At 49.5% G+C, this 13,527-nt stretch overlaps 5 protein-coding genes across 5 annotated transcripts, besides 4 other annotated features; 3 read left to right on the forward strand and 2 right to left on the reverse strand.

Annotated features, from left to right (window-relative positions):
• Positions 1–37: 37 nt before the first annotated feature.
• NFIA_016460 (Paf1-complex subunit LEO1) lies at positions 38–1,565 on the reverse strand (the record flags this gene model as incomplete). The annotated part of the gene is made up of 3 exons (XM_001264846.1): positions 38–1,063; positions 1,124–1,298; positions 1,354–1,565. 3 exons carry the CDS (start codon positions 1,563–1,565, stop codon positions 38–40), a joined length of 1,413 nt encoding a protein of 470 aa, XP_001264847.1.
• A 475-nt stretch (positions 1,566–2,040) lies between these two features.
• Positions 2,041–3,408, forward strand: NFIA_016470 (Mob1/phocein family protein; the record flags this gene model as incomplete). Its single annotated transcript, XM_001264847.1, has 4 exons — positions 2,041–2,063; positions 2,350–2,639; positions 2,705–2,819; positions 2,889–3,408. The coding sequence occupies 4 exons, from the start codon at positions 2,041–2,043 to the stop codon at positions 3,406–3,408; spliced, it is 948 nt and encodes a 315-aa protein (XP_001264848.1).
• Positions 3,409–4,235: 827 nt separating this feature from the next.
• Positions 4,236–4,688, reverse strand: NFIA_016480 (uncharacterized protein; the record flags this gene model as incomplete). Its single annotated transcript, XM_001264848.1, has 1 exon — positions 4,236–4,688. The coding sequence occupies one exon, from the start codon at positions 4,686–4,688 to the stop codon at positions 4,236–4,238; it is 453 nt and encodes a 150-aa protein (XP_001264849.1).
• A 654-nt stretch (positions 4,689–5,342) lies between these two features.
• NFIA_016490 (rhomboid protease PCP1) lies at positions 5,343–7,314 on the forward strand (the record flags this gene model as incomplete). Its single annotated transcript, XM_001264849.1, has 5 exons — positions 5,343–6,183; positions 6,252–6,358; positions 6,411–6,741; positions 6,794–6,968; positions 7,062–7,314. 5 exons carry the CDS (start codon positions 5,343–5,345, stop codon positions 7,312–7,314), a joined length of 1,707 nt encoding a protein of 568 aa, XP_001264850.1.
• Positions 7,315–8,544: 1,230 nt separating this feature from the next.
• Positions 8,545–10,215, forward strand: NFIA_016500 (uncharacterized protein; the record flags this gene model as incomplete). Its single annotated transcript, XM_001264850.1, has 1 exon — positions 8,545–10,215. One exon carries the CDS (start codon positions 8,545–8,547, stop codon positions 10,213–10,215), a length of 1,671 nt encoding a protein of 556 aa, XP_001264851.1.
• Positions 10,216–10,554: 339 nt separating this feature from the next.
• Positions 10,555–10,606: a microsatellite.
• Positions 10,607–12,588: 1,982 nt separating this feature from the next.
• Positions 12,589–12,637: a microsatellite.
• Positions 12,590–12,637: a microsatellite.
• Positions 12,638–12,946: 309 nt separating this feature from the next.
• Positions 12,947–13,527: part of a mobile genetic element that runs on past the window's edge.

Below are 13,527 nucleotides of genomic sequence, written 5' to 3' on the forward strand. Positions count from 1 at the left end.
CCATTCGAGGGCGGCGCAAACGGCCTAGGACGGAAGATTATTCGTCCTCATCGTCATCATCAACGATGTAGCGATTCTTCTTCCTCACCGGTGGCGTTCCGGATGCTCCTGCTTCCGAAACAGGTCGCTCTGGTGCCGGCCGCTTTTCTTTGGCGGGTCTCTGGGCAGGGACATCCTCCTCCTCTTCGCCTTCCGCGTCCATCTCGTCATCCTCGAGGATCTCCTCGTCCTCATCATCTTCAATAATCTCAGGCTCTTCGTCACTGCCAACAAGGAAGCCATCGTCTTCGTCGTACTCATCTTCCCTCGTGCGTCCGCGACGATCGTAATCTTCTTCGTCATCGGTATAAATTTCACCACGACGATTGGGTTTGCGAGGCTTGCGTGCGCGGGGTCGCGTAGCGAGTAGGCCGTCGTCATCTTCTAGACCACCTACGGTCAGACCAGCACCACCTGAGCGGTGGGAGAAGCCGACACGACGACCACGGTCGAGTTCACGCTCTGCGAGCTGCTGACGGCGACGTGCAGCCTTGAGTTTCTCCCGCTCCGCCATTTCGGCCTGTCGCTTGGCCAGTTCAGGGTCCTCCTTAACCTCGATAACTGGCGCCGATCCATCCGCTGTCTTCTTGCTACCTCGCGCAGCCGCAGCCAGAGATTCTTGCAGACGCTGCACCGCATCGTCAGTCTCCACGGTCGTAGGAAGAACAGTGAGGCCATGGGTTAGATGTGAGGTCAGTCGGAAAACCGACGACGTCTCTGCGGCTGCTCCCAAGTAGACATGTGAATCCAGTTTTGTATCGTATTCGCCTGCCTTGTTTGTGGGTGCCAGGGGCTTGGTGGATATTCTGTACTGCTCCTTGGGTGCCGACGCAAGCTGGAGTGTTAAAGAACCGTCTTCCCACCGGATAATTCTAGCGTTTGATTGCAAAAGAGATTCGTCGTTCGGGTCATGCCGCCAGCACAGGGAAGTCGCCGCAGTAGTGAATGGAGGCGCGACGTACGTCTCCGGGTCGAATTCCTCTGTCTCTATCGACAAGAAATTTGGCACTGGCATTGTATAGACCTGCGTGTATAGAGTCAGCCAACATGAAAGCATGCTCTCCTTCGGCCCTACTCCACGTACCTCACCATTTGAAGTCACTGGCTCAGGCGCCCGGCCTAAACTCAGGTCCATAATGTTCACAGTTTCCTGGTAATCCCCTTCCACGCCATCCTCATCCATGCGATCTCCGGCTCTGTCGTAGCGATCAATGTCGTCTCCCGAATCTAACTCCTCGTCGTCGAGTGTCCTTTGTCGACTGACAAGCGGTCAGTATATCTTAATACTGAAAGCATTGTAAAAGCCTTCCATACTTCTCCTCATTGCCAAACCCCCCTTCCGACCCGTCAGATCCAAACAGGTCAGCGTCGTCGTCCCCATTCATGTTTCCCGCATCCGATCCGAAGGTACTCGGATCGCGCGCAGCGGGAGTGTTGCTGTGTTCGCTACCGACAGGGCTCTCGGCTCGATCAGCAGCCGTGGTTCTTCCTGGCCGGCGTACCACATCTTCATCGGAAGAAGACATGATGTGTGTTCTCTGAATGTGCTCTGGCCCTTCTGGGGTAACAGAGATCAACGCCTATGACCGACGCGCAAACGGCGAAATCACCAGTGCAAGTTCAGGTTAATTTGTTCCCGAAGACGGAATCGCAAATATGAATAGAGAAATAGATTCCGCTCACTCAATCGTGGTGAACTGTCAAAGTAGCACCTGTTGCAGAGCTTTCGTCGGAGGAACAGCCATCGAGATTGAGCTATGGAGTATTGATTGTCTCCAGGAACGTCCAGATAATCCGTTCCGTACCCAATAGGGTTTAGCGGCGGTAATAGCTCCACAGGGCCAGACCGATAGAGGAGATCAACAACTGGAGAGTCGTAGGAGTGCAGTCAATATTACGGAGTCCTCTCTTTCTTCTTTGTACTGTTCCTGTTCCTGTTCTTCCCAATCTTTTTACTTAGGTGTCTAGTCTAGCTGGCTATCTGGGACCCTGTTAACAACAATGGCGACCTTTTTTCAGAGTGTGTAAGTGTGCTGCGCGGCTCTCTTTTAGGTTGGATTTGTTCCTGAACACCCCCTTCACACCGTCCCCTGAATTCCCAATATGGCAGCAGAATGATCAGACTCGGCGCTGCAGATGCAGGAAGAAAACTTTCCTGCACCTGAGCCTGCATGATTTCTTTCCCTCATGTTTTTTTTTCCTGTGCGCTTCTTGTACTACCCCTTTTACGGACACCTTACTCGGCCTCTTTCTCCCCGCTCATAAAGTCTCAGAGTTGTGAATTGACTTGCTAACTCGATATTCCTATAGTCGCCAAGGATTTGGCAGAGGTGGTAATAACAAGAATAACAATAACAACGCTCCGAAGATGAACAACGGAAATTCTGCTCAGTCCCCGGCCTCTCAATCTGTTCAAGTGGCTCCTGGACCCAACTCCCCATCGTTTCCGCCGAGCGTGGACAGCCCTGCACCTTACGACCCTGACGCCCCCAAGTACTTTTTCCAGGAGAAGTATGCCCCTTTGAATGTAAAGGGTAACTTCCTGACCCTGTGTGCTTGTCCGAAGAATGTGGAGCTTGGAGAATGGCTGGCTCATCAAAGTAAGCGATTCTTATACATCCCCGTGTGGTCAGATCCTCGGTGCTGATAGTCCGACCCCATACAGTTGTTGAACAATACCGCTTGCTCCACGGCATGCTTCAGGTGATTCAGGAGGTCAATGGTGTCACTGGTTTACCTATCTGCAATGAAAGCACCTGTCCAACTATGTCTGCGGGTCGGTAAGTGACCCTGAAAATCCCACGAACACGTCCAAATTTCATGCCGCCTCTAACTGAATTCCCCGATAGCTTGACATATACTTGGCTTGTAGACGGGCGTGCCGCCAAGATCTCCGCTCCCAAGTTCATCAACCGCGTTGAAAAGTGGATTGTCAGCAAGATCCATGACCCGGTCATGTTCCCCACCGAGAAGGTCACCGGCACCCCTGACACCTTTGCACTGCATGAAGCTACAAATGCCAATCCCGGTAGCGCCGACGCGAATTCTACCGGCGAGGAGTGGATTGGCAAGTCCAGCGGCTTTCCTCAGACTTTCTACAAGGACTGTCAAGGCATCATGAAACAGATGTTCCGTTGCTATGCTCATCTGTACCACGCACATTGGTTGAATCCGTTTTGGCACATCAACAAACATGACATTTTGAACATGTGCTTCGTCCATTTCGTTACCGTCGCCAAATACTACAAGCTGGTTTCCGACAAGGAGATGGAGCCTATGCAGCCCCTGATTGACTTGTTCATCAAACAGCAGCGTATCCCCCAGGAGGCGCTCGCGGGAGGTCACTGGGGTCAGCCAAGCTCTAGTTGAGCTAGAGGATGTCTTTTCTGACTTTGAGCGACCATTAAGCGGTTTTCCGCTGACCTGTGTTGGAACTGGTATTTCATCATACGGTCATGCATCAAGATCTTGGATGATTCGCGTTTCCTATTCCGGGTACCCTTACTAGCAGGTGCAATGACCGTGGCTTTTCTTTGAGCATTTTTCCCGTCCGCGTAGATTCCTTCGAAGTCCGTTTTCGTCCGTCTGGAATTCTGGTACATCTGCTGTCATCAATGTCTGTTCGACTGGAATACCACATCATTTCGCATCTCACACTTCTCCTCTGCATACTTCCGTCGCAATACTTTACTGCTGGGTAGCATTGTCTTGTGATATTTGCTTCTGGGGATTATTGTGACGTGCATAGATTTTAACATTTAGCTGAGAGAATCAGAAGAGACAACGAATCGATCAACATATGCAATGGTAGTTTGGCTGATGTACTCAATTCCGAGGCTCAACATGGGATGCCTGTTGTCCAGTCTGGCAAATGGCGGCATTGCGCAAGAAGCCATGTAAAGAGCGACATGACCCAAGGGCGAGTGCAATCCGAGTCAGTCTATGTTGCGATAGAAGAACAACCACAGCTGGAATCCACTAGGTGACCCTCTAGGTGGTGTGCGTTTCTCTCTCAGGGAGTTGGTGAAAGCAACTCAGTGCCTAGCGACTGAGATTGCTCATCCAGACCAGTAACTATGATGCAGTTGGGTGGAGCGTCTTCCACAGGTGCCATGTCGCTTCAGACAGCACACAGAAGAATAAATCCGTCCGATGTCGATCTTCTGGTGGGAAGGCCAACCAGCAGCACTGATGTCTCACAGGTAGACGCCTTCTTCCTCGTTGGCCTGCCTATCTTCCGGCCTCCTCGTCGCGTCCTCGTGTGCTCTAGGCCGCTCATCCCCCGCAGTACCATTGATGACAGGCTGTGATGTGGATGTTTCGTCTCCATCCACTTTAGTATCCGCCTCGATTTCCTCTTCAATCCATCGTTCGCCTCGATTCTCAGTCTCGGTCTTCAGGAGTCTAATTCGGTCATTCATAGTGGCGATGACGCCCTCGTTTTCTGCGATGTACCCTTCCAGCTCTCGCTTATCGCTCTCACTCTCACAGGTCTCGTCTATAAACGCTCTAAGCTCGCTATTTGAGCGGCGCAGGTGTGCGATGGAATTCCTGATTTCGGAGACCTTTGCGTACACCGCGGAGAGGGGCAGTTCCTTGATGGCTTCGGCAAAGGCTTCGAGGGCGATGGGCTGGGCCTCTTCTGACATTTCGGCTAGCTGTGGAGCAAATCTTCTTGAGCTTGAGTAATAACAGATACCAAGGGTTTTCGTTTTCTTTAAAGTGACTATACTGGGTTATCATATTTGGGATGTCTCATCGCCCAGGCCATGCTCAATCTTATCGTTATCTCCACGTGATATTTATAGAATTCATCTTGGGATGTTTGGCACGATGAACATTTTCGTTCTAAGGTAGCGTTTGCTAAGGTCCCTTGACGCAGGCTATGCCAAGATGTATCTGACTGCAGCTCCTTGTTGCAGTATTCCTGGAGAAATGCCATGCTGATGTTTTTTGCAGATGGATTAGCAGTAGTAACAGCAATATATATATAAGGATATTCCACGTAGTTTTCCCAGCGATTACCTCCCACCAGCTTGAAAGCTGATATACTCAAGTGTCACTAGAAGGAGAGAAAATGTAAATTAATTCCCAAAGATACTCTTACACTCAAAACGCCTGTTCTATATATATGGTTCGACTCAGGAACCTCGTCCGTTCGGATAAATTGATAGGCCGCTCGGAGGTCCGCTTTGTATATCGCATCCACATGGAACTTCTCCAACACTCCCATTACATTATCATCAACAACATCATCCTCTAGCATATCCTTGCAGCAGGACCTCAAGTCCAAATCGCAGGATATGAGCAATGCGCTCTGTGTAGCATGGCGGACTCCATGCTCGGGGCTTGCCCCTTCGGGCTTGCTTCCGTTCAGATCAGCCATGTTCCGCTCCATGCTTTGCGATCTCCGCACTTCTTTCACATGTCGTTCGTACAGTACATTCAGACGACCTCTTCGTACATTTGGCCAGAGACTTCATTCGGTGCCATTTCTGATCGCCAATCGATTTAATCAGGCCCATTCGCCGAATTCCGTCAGGTCGTTCAGTACCTCCGTTCCTTTACTTTCACACTCCGCTCCTCCCGCTGAACATGGCGTCCCGCCTCGCTCCGAGCCCTTCTCCCCGGCTGAGATCAACAAAATCTTCGGACCCCGAGCAAAAATATCTCCGGCGACAGGCAATCGGGTACTTGCCGTACTGCACGGCAGACGTGTTGCCGGTACTCTCGACCTCGACCTGCCCAAAGACATAACTCGCTCCGTTCCCCCGTCCAGTCGTGATGCTGCCCTGGAGTGGCTGCGCGAGAACTATCCGCTAGATGAAGATGCCGCCATTCTCGCTCGTATCGAAAGAGAAGAACTCGAGGAGCAGCAGAAGCTTATTAAGCGAGCTGAAGAACTCGGACTGTACAAGCCTCAATCCGGAACATTCGGTGCTGAGCGCGGTGACTCGAACGACCCCTACGGCAAGAGTGTCCTGAAGGAAATTCGGGAGCGGAATGAGGCGCGACTCCTAGCGGAACAAGAGAGAAAGCGCAAGGAATGGCTGGAGAATGAGAATAAAGAGCGAGAACAACTGTTGCGCCAGGTCAAGCAGAATACAGCTCTGCAAAAGTTCGACGACTCTTCGGCACTAGAGGGTGAGTAGATCCAGCTGAGAGGCAGATGCCTACCATTGACGGAGGTACTGAGTTTCCCTGGTGTCTAGTACGAGAACGCGCGGATCCTGCAGAGCGCCCTTTACTTGCCTGGATCCAGAAGCACCACTTGCAAGCGACGGACTGGAATGTGGAAGCGGCAGAAAAATTGAGCACGGTAAGTCTTTTGCTTGAGTGAAGAGGGACGCAAACTCATTGCTGTCAAACAGGCTCGTCGCATTCTGCCAAGTCTCGCGCTCACTCTTCTCGTCCTTGGCCTCAGCTATGCCTTTGCCGCAAATTATGAAGCCCCAGCGAGGGCAGACCGCCTGTGGCCGGATATGCCCCCAGCAGCCGCCACTGCGTTCGCCATAATGGGTGCGAATCTAACCATCTTCCTTCTTTGGAAGTTTCCACCGGCGTGGCGAATGCTCAATCGTTACTTTATCAGTGTTCCTTTCAAGCCCCATCCCCTGAGCATTGTCGGAAATGTCTTCAGTCATCAGCAGTTCAAACATATGTTATTGAACATGCTCATGTTGTGGTTTATTGGGACGAAACGTGAGTGCTGGTGAAACCTCTCGCAGGGCCTTTTGATGCTGACCGTGCCCAGTCCACGATGATATAGGACGAGGCAATTTCCTGGGTCTTTATATGGCTGCAGGCGCTTTTGGTTCCATGTTATCTTTGACAGGTCACGTCCTAATGGGTCAATTAATGATCACGTCTCTGGGAGCCAGTGGTGCGATTTCCGGCATCGTCGCGGCATGGTGTCTGCTTCACAGCCAGTACGTATTAGCATCTTGTACCTTCATTCTTTTATATAGTTCCCAGAAATTGGAGAGTGCTTCGGAATGACTGACTGATTACGCACACAACAGGGAGAGATTCACCATCTTCTTCCTCCCCCGGGAATGGCAAGAGGTTATATCCGCCAAAGGATGGGTCCTCCTGACCGGCTTCGTCGCCTTTGAAATTTTCAACCTCGTATCCCCCTTCCGTGTTATGAAGCTCGATCACTTTGCCCATCTGGGTGGATATCTGATCGGCGCTGTATGGGCCCTGGCGTGGAAGGGCGAACAGAAGAAACGCCGGCAGAACAGGACCTGGTTTGAACGAGTTATGTCTGAATAGACCACGTTGACAAACTCATGTACTCTATGCATATCTCTTTTAACAAATATTCTCACCTGTCTTAGTATGTGTTAGCTTTGTGTTGCCAAGATCCCAGTATAGGTTGCTATGTTTCGTTTCAAGAAGAATACCCAGGTTTTTGCATGAGAAGAAATAGCTGTCTTCGATGTGATCGTAGAGTCAATTTTTTTTTTGACTGAAACATAGTCTTACTCTGATACTTGTAGAACTCATATCGCTTCATCAGCTTTTGAAACTTACAAAGAGACCCAGATATAGAAACTTGTCTCGAAGCCTGCAGCTCTGCTCTGTAGAGGTGATATTCCCAGCACGAAGGGAGTCTCTACAACACATCAACCGGCTGCACCAGCTACAAGCTCTTCCTTTCGAAACACCATCTTGACAATCGTATCTTGGCCTTGATTTGTATCAAAGGGGGACAGCAAGCACCAGAGACAAAGAAAGACACACTGTTTGAAATTGCAACTGACAAATCGAGGCTTCAATGCCGTGTAGGATGAAAGACGTTTCAATGCAATCTAGACTTTCTAGAAAGTGTCCCTTCTTGTTTGTTGCTACGGATTCTTGCCCGGGGGCTGGCCTAAGGCACAAACAGACTTCCGGAACCGGCAGTGCAGTGAAGGCTTCATACAGAGTCCAGATCTACGATGCCTCACCTCACGCGCCCCGATCAGGTTACGCGGGATCGCATCATTGACAGCTATATTTGTAGATCAAGCTTCATGCGCATGAAACCTAAGTGTAAGACCCTCTGGTCTAATAACAGAGGCCATTGTGGTCTACCGGCCCTGTATGTCCTGGTCTTCTGGAGTAACCGAAAGACGTAATCATAAAGACTCACGTAGAGCCCACTTTGGACGTTTAGACAAGAACAAAACATTGCTTTCTGGTGTTGCCCTGCTATTTTTCGCCACGCTAGCGCGTCATATCGCTTCTGCTTTCACTGTATGCCCAGTCTCTTCACTTCTCATCTCCCATACCTCTCTCTCTCCTTCTCATCTCCTCCATCCAAACACATTCTATCAACACCAGCTTCCTCAGCTTTCCGGATATCTGCAGAGCTTCGTTAGCTTAACCACACTGTCTCACAGTACCCTTGTTTCTCTCACCTCGTCTCCCTCATCTCTCCCTTATCGAGGCCTGACTTTCACACTTCTCAACGCGAGCGACTCCAAGAGACGAAGGCCTGCCTCCTTGAAAATGCCCCTCATGCCTTCCAAGGTGAAGCGTTTCAAGAATATCGGCAGGGCTCGCAGCTTGCGTCGCTTCCAGATGAGAAGAAGTGACAGGGACATCCACCTCGTCAACGGGACTTCTGCCACCAGGAAAGCCCTTGCTGAAGTGATGGCGCTGGAGGTCAAAGACGAAACATACGACGAGTCAGAGAGTTCCTTTAGCTTCGCGCCATGGGTCCCATCAAGTGCTACTGAAGACACCGACGTAGTTGAACCAGAGGCACTCACATCTTCCGTCAAACACCCATGGGGCATAATCGACTATCACCTTTATCTGAACAGTCTCGAAGCGGGAAAAGACATGCATATCAGGCGCGAAAACTTGTATCTCTTCGACGACACAGACTGTGAACCCATCCGATACTGCGATCTTTTCGTCACCGAGATTTACAGAATGGAAGAAGACAGCCAGCGAGCCCGCCTGCTCTTCGCCATTCTGCCCATTGCGGAAAAAGGTGCAGTCTTTGGCGAACGTAACTATGTCCTTGGCTATGACTGGAAATACAGAAGTCTGTTTGCCCGCCATTTCAACTGGATGCCCCACGACATTCGTGATATTTGGTCTGTGTGGAGCGAAGGCACAACTGTGTACACCATTTCCATCTCCAGGCTGTTTAATCTCCTGCAGTCAACATTCCAGAAGCGGACCGGAAGGGCTGGTGAGGGAATTTTGAGCTCAAATCCTCTTTGCACAAGCCTTCAAGTGGGCGATGATCCCGGCATGGAGATGGTCATTGCCACTATGTTCGCCCAATTCGCTGCGGACTTTATTGATGTCATCTTCATTCAAGAAGAATACCAGAAGCAGAAGTTCCGTCATCAACTTGCATACTATGAAGACCAATGCCGACAGGTCCTGCAGCGCGCATCGTATCGGGCCTGGTTTGCCCTCCGCGCTGGATCCGCGCGAGCCAAGTACAGAACGGAGAAAAACGATGACAACGATTCCTTCAGACAACTCCTCCAGGATTTGTACGCCTTGGAAGAGGATGAGCGACAGGAGCAGGAGCAGTCGCACGATTTTCTGATGCAAGGCGGCGAGTGGCGCGCAGCCGACTTTGAAACTTGGAGATGGCATCGCGAGGAGAACAGAAAGAAGCGCCGTGAGCAAGCTGTCCGACGCCTTGAGGGTCTCTTTGCTATACCAGACGACCTCCCGGAGATCAAGTCCCCCGGCCAGGAATTCGAAAATATCATGATCAAAGCTGGAGAGCATCCCACGATTGATGAGAATTATCCCCCTGACGCTCCAAGGACCCCTTCGCCCCCATTCCGCCACAGATCGGTTCTTCAGCAGATACAATGCTTGAGCCCAGGTTCTCCGGGCATTGTTCGTCCAGCAACGGAGGAATTCGATGATTTTGAGGCGACTGAATATCATAAGATACCCCTGCCTCTTCTTCTTCGCCGTACGCTTGAGTTTCTTGAAGAAAGGCCGGACTTGGATTCGCTCGACAACAGGGGCCGATTCGGATCGCTTTTGACGGACCTTGGAGTGCGCGTCCGCAAGAGGCCCGTTGATGAGTTCACTCTTGCACCATCACTTGGTTATGAGAATGACAGTTGGAAGTTGGAGATGCAGACGCAGCCTGAGGTCGAAGACCAACCGCCTCGCTGCCTTCTTCCATCCCCTCTATTTGACTAGACGACATGTTCATGTCGCGACGGTGCCGGTGTTATCAAGGCCGTGACATTTTTCCCGAATGATTACTGTTTCCGTGTTGTTCACTTTGTCTGTTGAGCTTCATCTGTTGCGTTTCTCAGTGCCTCGCGTATGTGTTTTTGACTTTTTTTCATGTTCAACCCCTTGAATGTTGACTCGACTTGTTTGTTCGTCGAATTTGTCCCTAGCGTTTTTGTGAGAGTACGATACCCCTTCAGCATTACACCTGCTTCCTTTCCTGTGCTGTTTTCTCCGTTTCCTCTCGTGTTATTGTTTGTCTTTTCGCCCCCCATTCCATCCTCGAAAATCTGTTCTTCATCTTCACACACATTCTGCTTGTCACACACATTCTGCTTGTCACACACATTCTGCTTTCGTTTGCATTCAAAAATTCCTTTTGGGGCATGAACCCCTACTGGTGTCGACATATCTGTCGGCTTTTGTCACTGGACACGCCTTGAGGCCACCAAAGATCTTTTGTTCAGAGATTGTTGGGGATAGAAGTCCGGCTTCTCCTCTTGACGTTTTGGTCAGAGTATTAACACATGTCAGAGTCTTGGGATTGACGATTCGATTCAATTGTCGAAGGAAACGGAAAAATGAAAAGGACGAAAAAAAGAAGGAAACACAGACCAAAACACCAGAAAAAAAGTCCGAGGATGACAAAAGAAACAGAGAAGGATCAAAGGAGAATCAAAAACACAGACATCAAACATCAAAAGGACAAACAACATAATCGTCATCAACAACATCATCCCACCACCGGTGATGGGATGATGTTGGTTGGCATGCCGGCATGCACAACGACGGTGATGGTATGAGGATGGGGAAAGACGCTGAGGTTGATGTCCTAGCTAGACTGGTGTATCTTTAGGCCACAGTGAATGGAACCACATGTCCACGGTGCTTGCCTCCATCAGTATGAACGGCCTAGAGGGACTGTAAGTACTTGAAATTCTGCCATCAGCCATGAATCGAATATGATGGAGAAAGAAGACAGAAGTGATGAAATTGTAAAATGAATTCCTCATCGATCTGGGAAAAAGATGGGGCAAGCACGCAGTGTCATGAGGCTACATGTGATCAAGCATGTATTCCAAACTAGGTACCGGATCCCATCAAATCCAGGGCATTTGCAGCTGATTATGATCAGTCAGTTGTCATAGCATTGGTCAATGAATCAAATTTAGATGAGCTGAATATGAAGTCAAGTATTCATAACTAGTCTCACGGCCACACCAGTTGGTAGTGCGCCTCCAGTGCCTACTCCATCATTAATTCTGTGTCACTTCTCAGTTGAGAGCGCTGTATAGCCTTCTCAGTCAGGTATCAGCAGGATCTTGAGAAGTAACGGTTAAAAGTCCTAACCGTCCCTGTCAAAGCAATCAGAGAATGGACAAGACTGCTTCACCATGTCTCTCATCATCGTCAGCCAGATGCCCACCAAGCCCACGTTTACCGAAGTCAATCATGCTCACCAGCCCTTCGTCAGCCATTGAACTTCACAGGGAACCCTTTTGGATGTGCCAGGATTATACCATCAGTCAGCAGATAGAACAGCCAACGGCGTACAAGGACAGTTATCCTGGATTAGCCCTACTATCAGCATCTTAGACAAATGGTAGGCGCTTGTACAGGTCTCCACCAGTTGCGCTGCGGCATAGACGGACCTAATGCATTCTGCCGCTGCCAGGAGCATCGTAGACACAGGGATGCAGACGGATAAAGCGGCGGCAGTGGAGGGAAGATATCAACAGACGGCACTTGCATGCATATGAAGGCGCCTTAGTATAGGCACCTACATGATAATAATGACTACTCTGTATTTCAGCTTTCAAATTGTTGAATCTGGCACACAACGATAAGCGTGGGAAATGATGATTGACTGATCGCCCTTCATGTGGACCAGTTATAGTCATAATAATTACTGAATACGGAGTCGCTATTCGAATCAAAAATGTGGCTGCCTGTGAGTGTGGCTAGGGAAGAGGATACTTACCGACCTTGGGACGTACCTATCTAGTGGATACTGACCCAGCGGCCAGTGGCCACAAATGATAACTCTCCGTCGCACGAGTCAGTTCATTTTATGACCGTATGATTGGCCAATTAAGAAACAAATCCCCGCAGGCAGCTCCTTCAGCCACATTGATAGATACCTACCAACCAAGGTAGCTTACATTCTTGTTGTCTATGTACATATGTATGGTAAGGTAGGACTTCTCCAGTATCAATAACATCATTCTTCGATCCAAGTAGTCTGCATTGTGCTGCATGAGTATGTTTGTACGGTAACTTCTACCTAATAATACCAACAGAGGTATCCGCATTCCGATGTCTAACCGTGTACAGTAAAACCTCGTTATAACGAGCCTCGCTATAACGAGAACCTCGATATAACGAGATTTTTTCCTTGCTTCAATTAATTCTCCATAGAAATAACGAGATCCCTCGCTACAGCGAGTCTCGTTAACTTTGCCTTATCTCCCATACAAAATCTCGTTATATCAAGGGGTTCTTATTAGCTAATATGCCTCAGAGGAAGCCTATCTCAACGTCCCAGAAGGCTGCTTTGCGAGCCCAAAAACGCCTCCATCCAAACGCAACACAGAAAGACCTTCGCAAATGGTTTCAGGAGACCTACGATCATACTCTTTCATCTGGTCTCATCTCTGATATCTTATCCCGCAAATACGACTATCTTGATGCCGATTCCCTCCCTACCCGCGATGCAAAGCGCCAACGCCGTGAGAACTGGCCAGAGCTAGAGAACGCCTTATTTGAGTGGATAATACGTGTGGAGGAACAAATACCTATCTCTGCAGAGATTATTCGACAAAAGGCTCAGTCTTTTTGGGAGAAGATCTACCCAGGGCAAGAGATGCCAACTTTCAGTAATGGATGGCTTCATAACTTCCAGACAAGGAGGTCAGTAAGATGGTATCGACATCATGGAGAGGAGGGAAGTGTTCCAGCTCAGGCAGATCAAGAGATGCTTGAGATTAAACAAGTCTTAAGTGCGTATAGCCTTAAGGACCAGTTTAACTGTGATGAGACTGGCCTCTTCTGGAAGCGGTCTCCTGCACGGAGTCTTTCAACACGTCAACTTCCAGGTCGAAAGAAAGATAAAGCACGGATAACGGCCCTCTTTTGTTGCAATGCGGATGGCTCTGAGAAGCTATTACCATGGTTTATTGGTACAGCGAAGAATCCACGAGCTTTCCAAGCTGCTGGTGTGAATATACGGAATCTGAATCTTATCTGGCGGAGTAACCAGAAAGCCTGTATTACAAC

Source organism: Aspergillus fischeri, genomic scaffold, assembly GCF_000149645.3.
Source record: "Aspergillus fischeri NRRL 181 1099437636249 genomic scaffold, whole genome shotgun sequence".
In the NCBI taxonomy this organism is placed as follows: Eukaryota; Fungi; Ascomycota; class Eurotiomycetes; order Eurotiales; family Aspergillaceae; genus Aspergillus; species Aspergillus fischeri.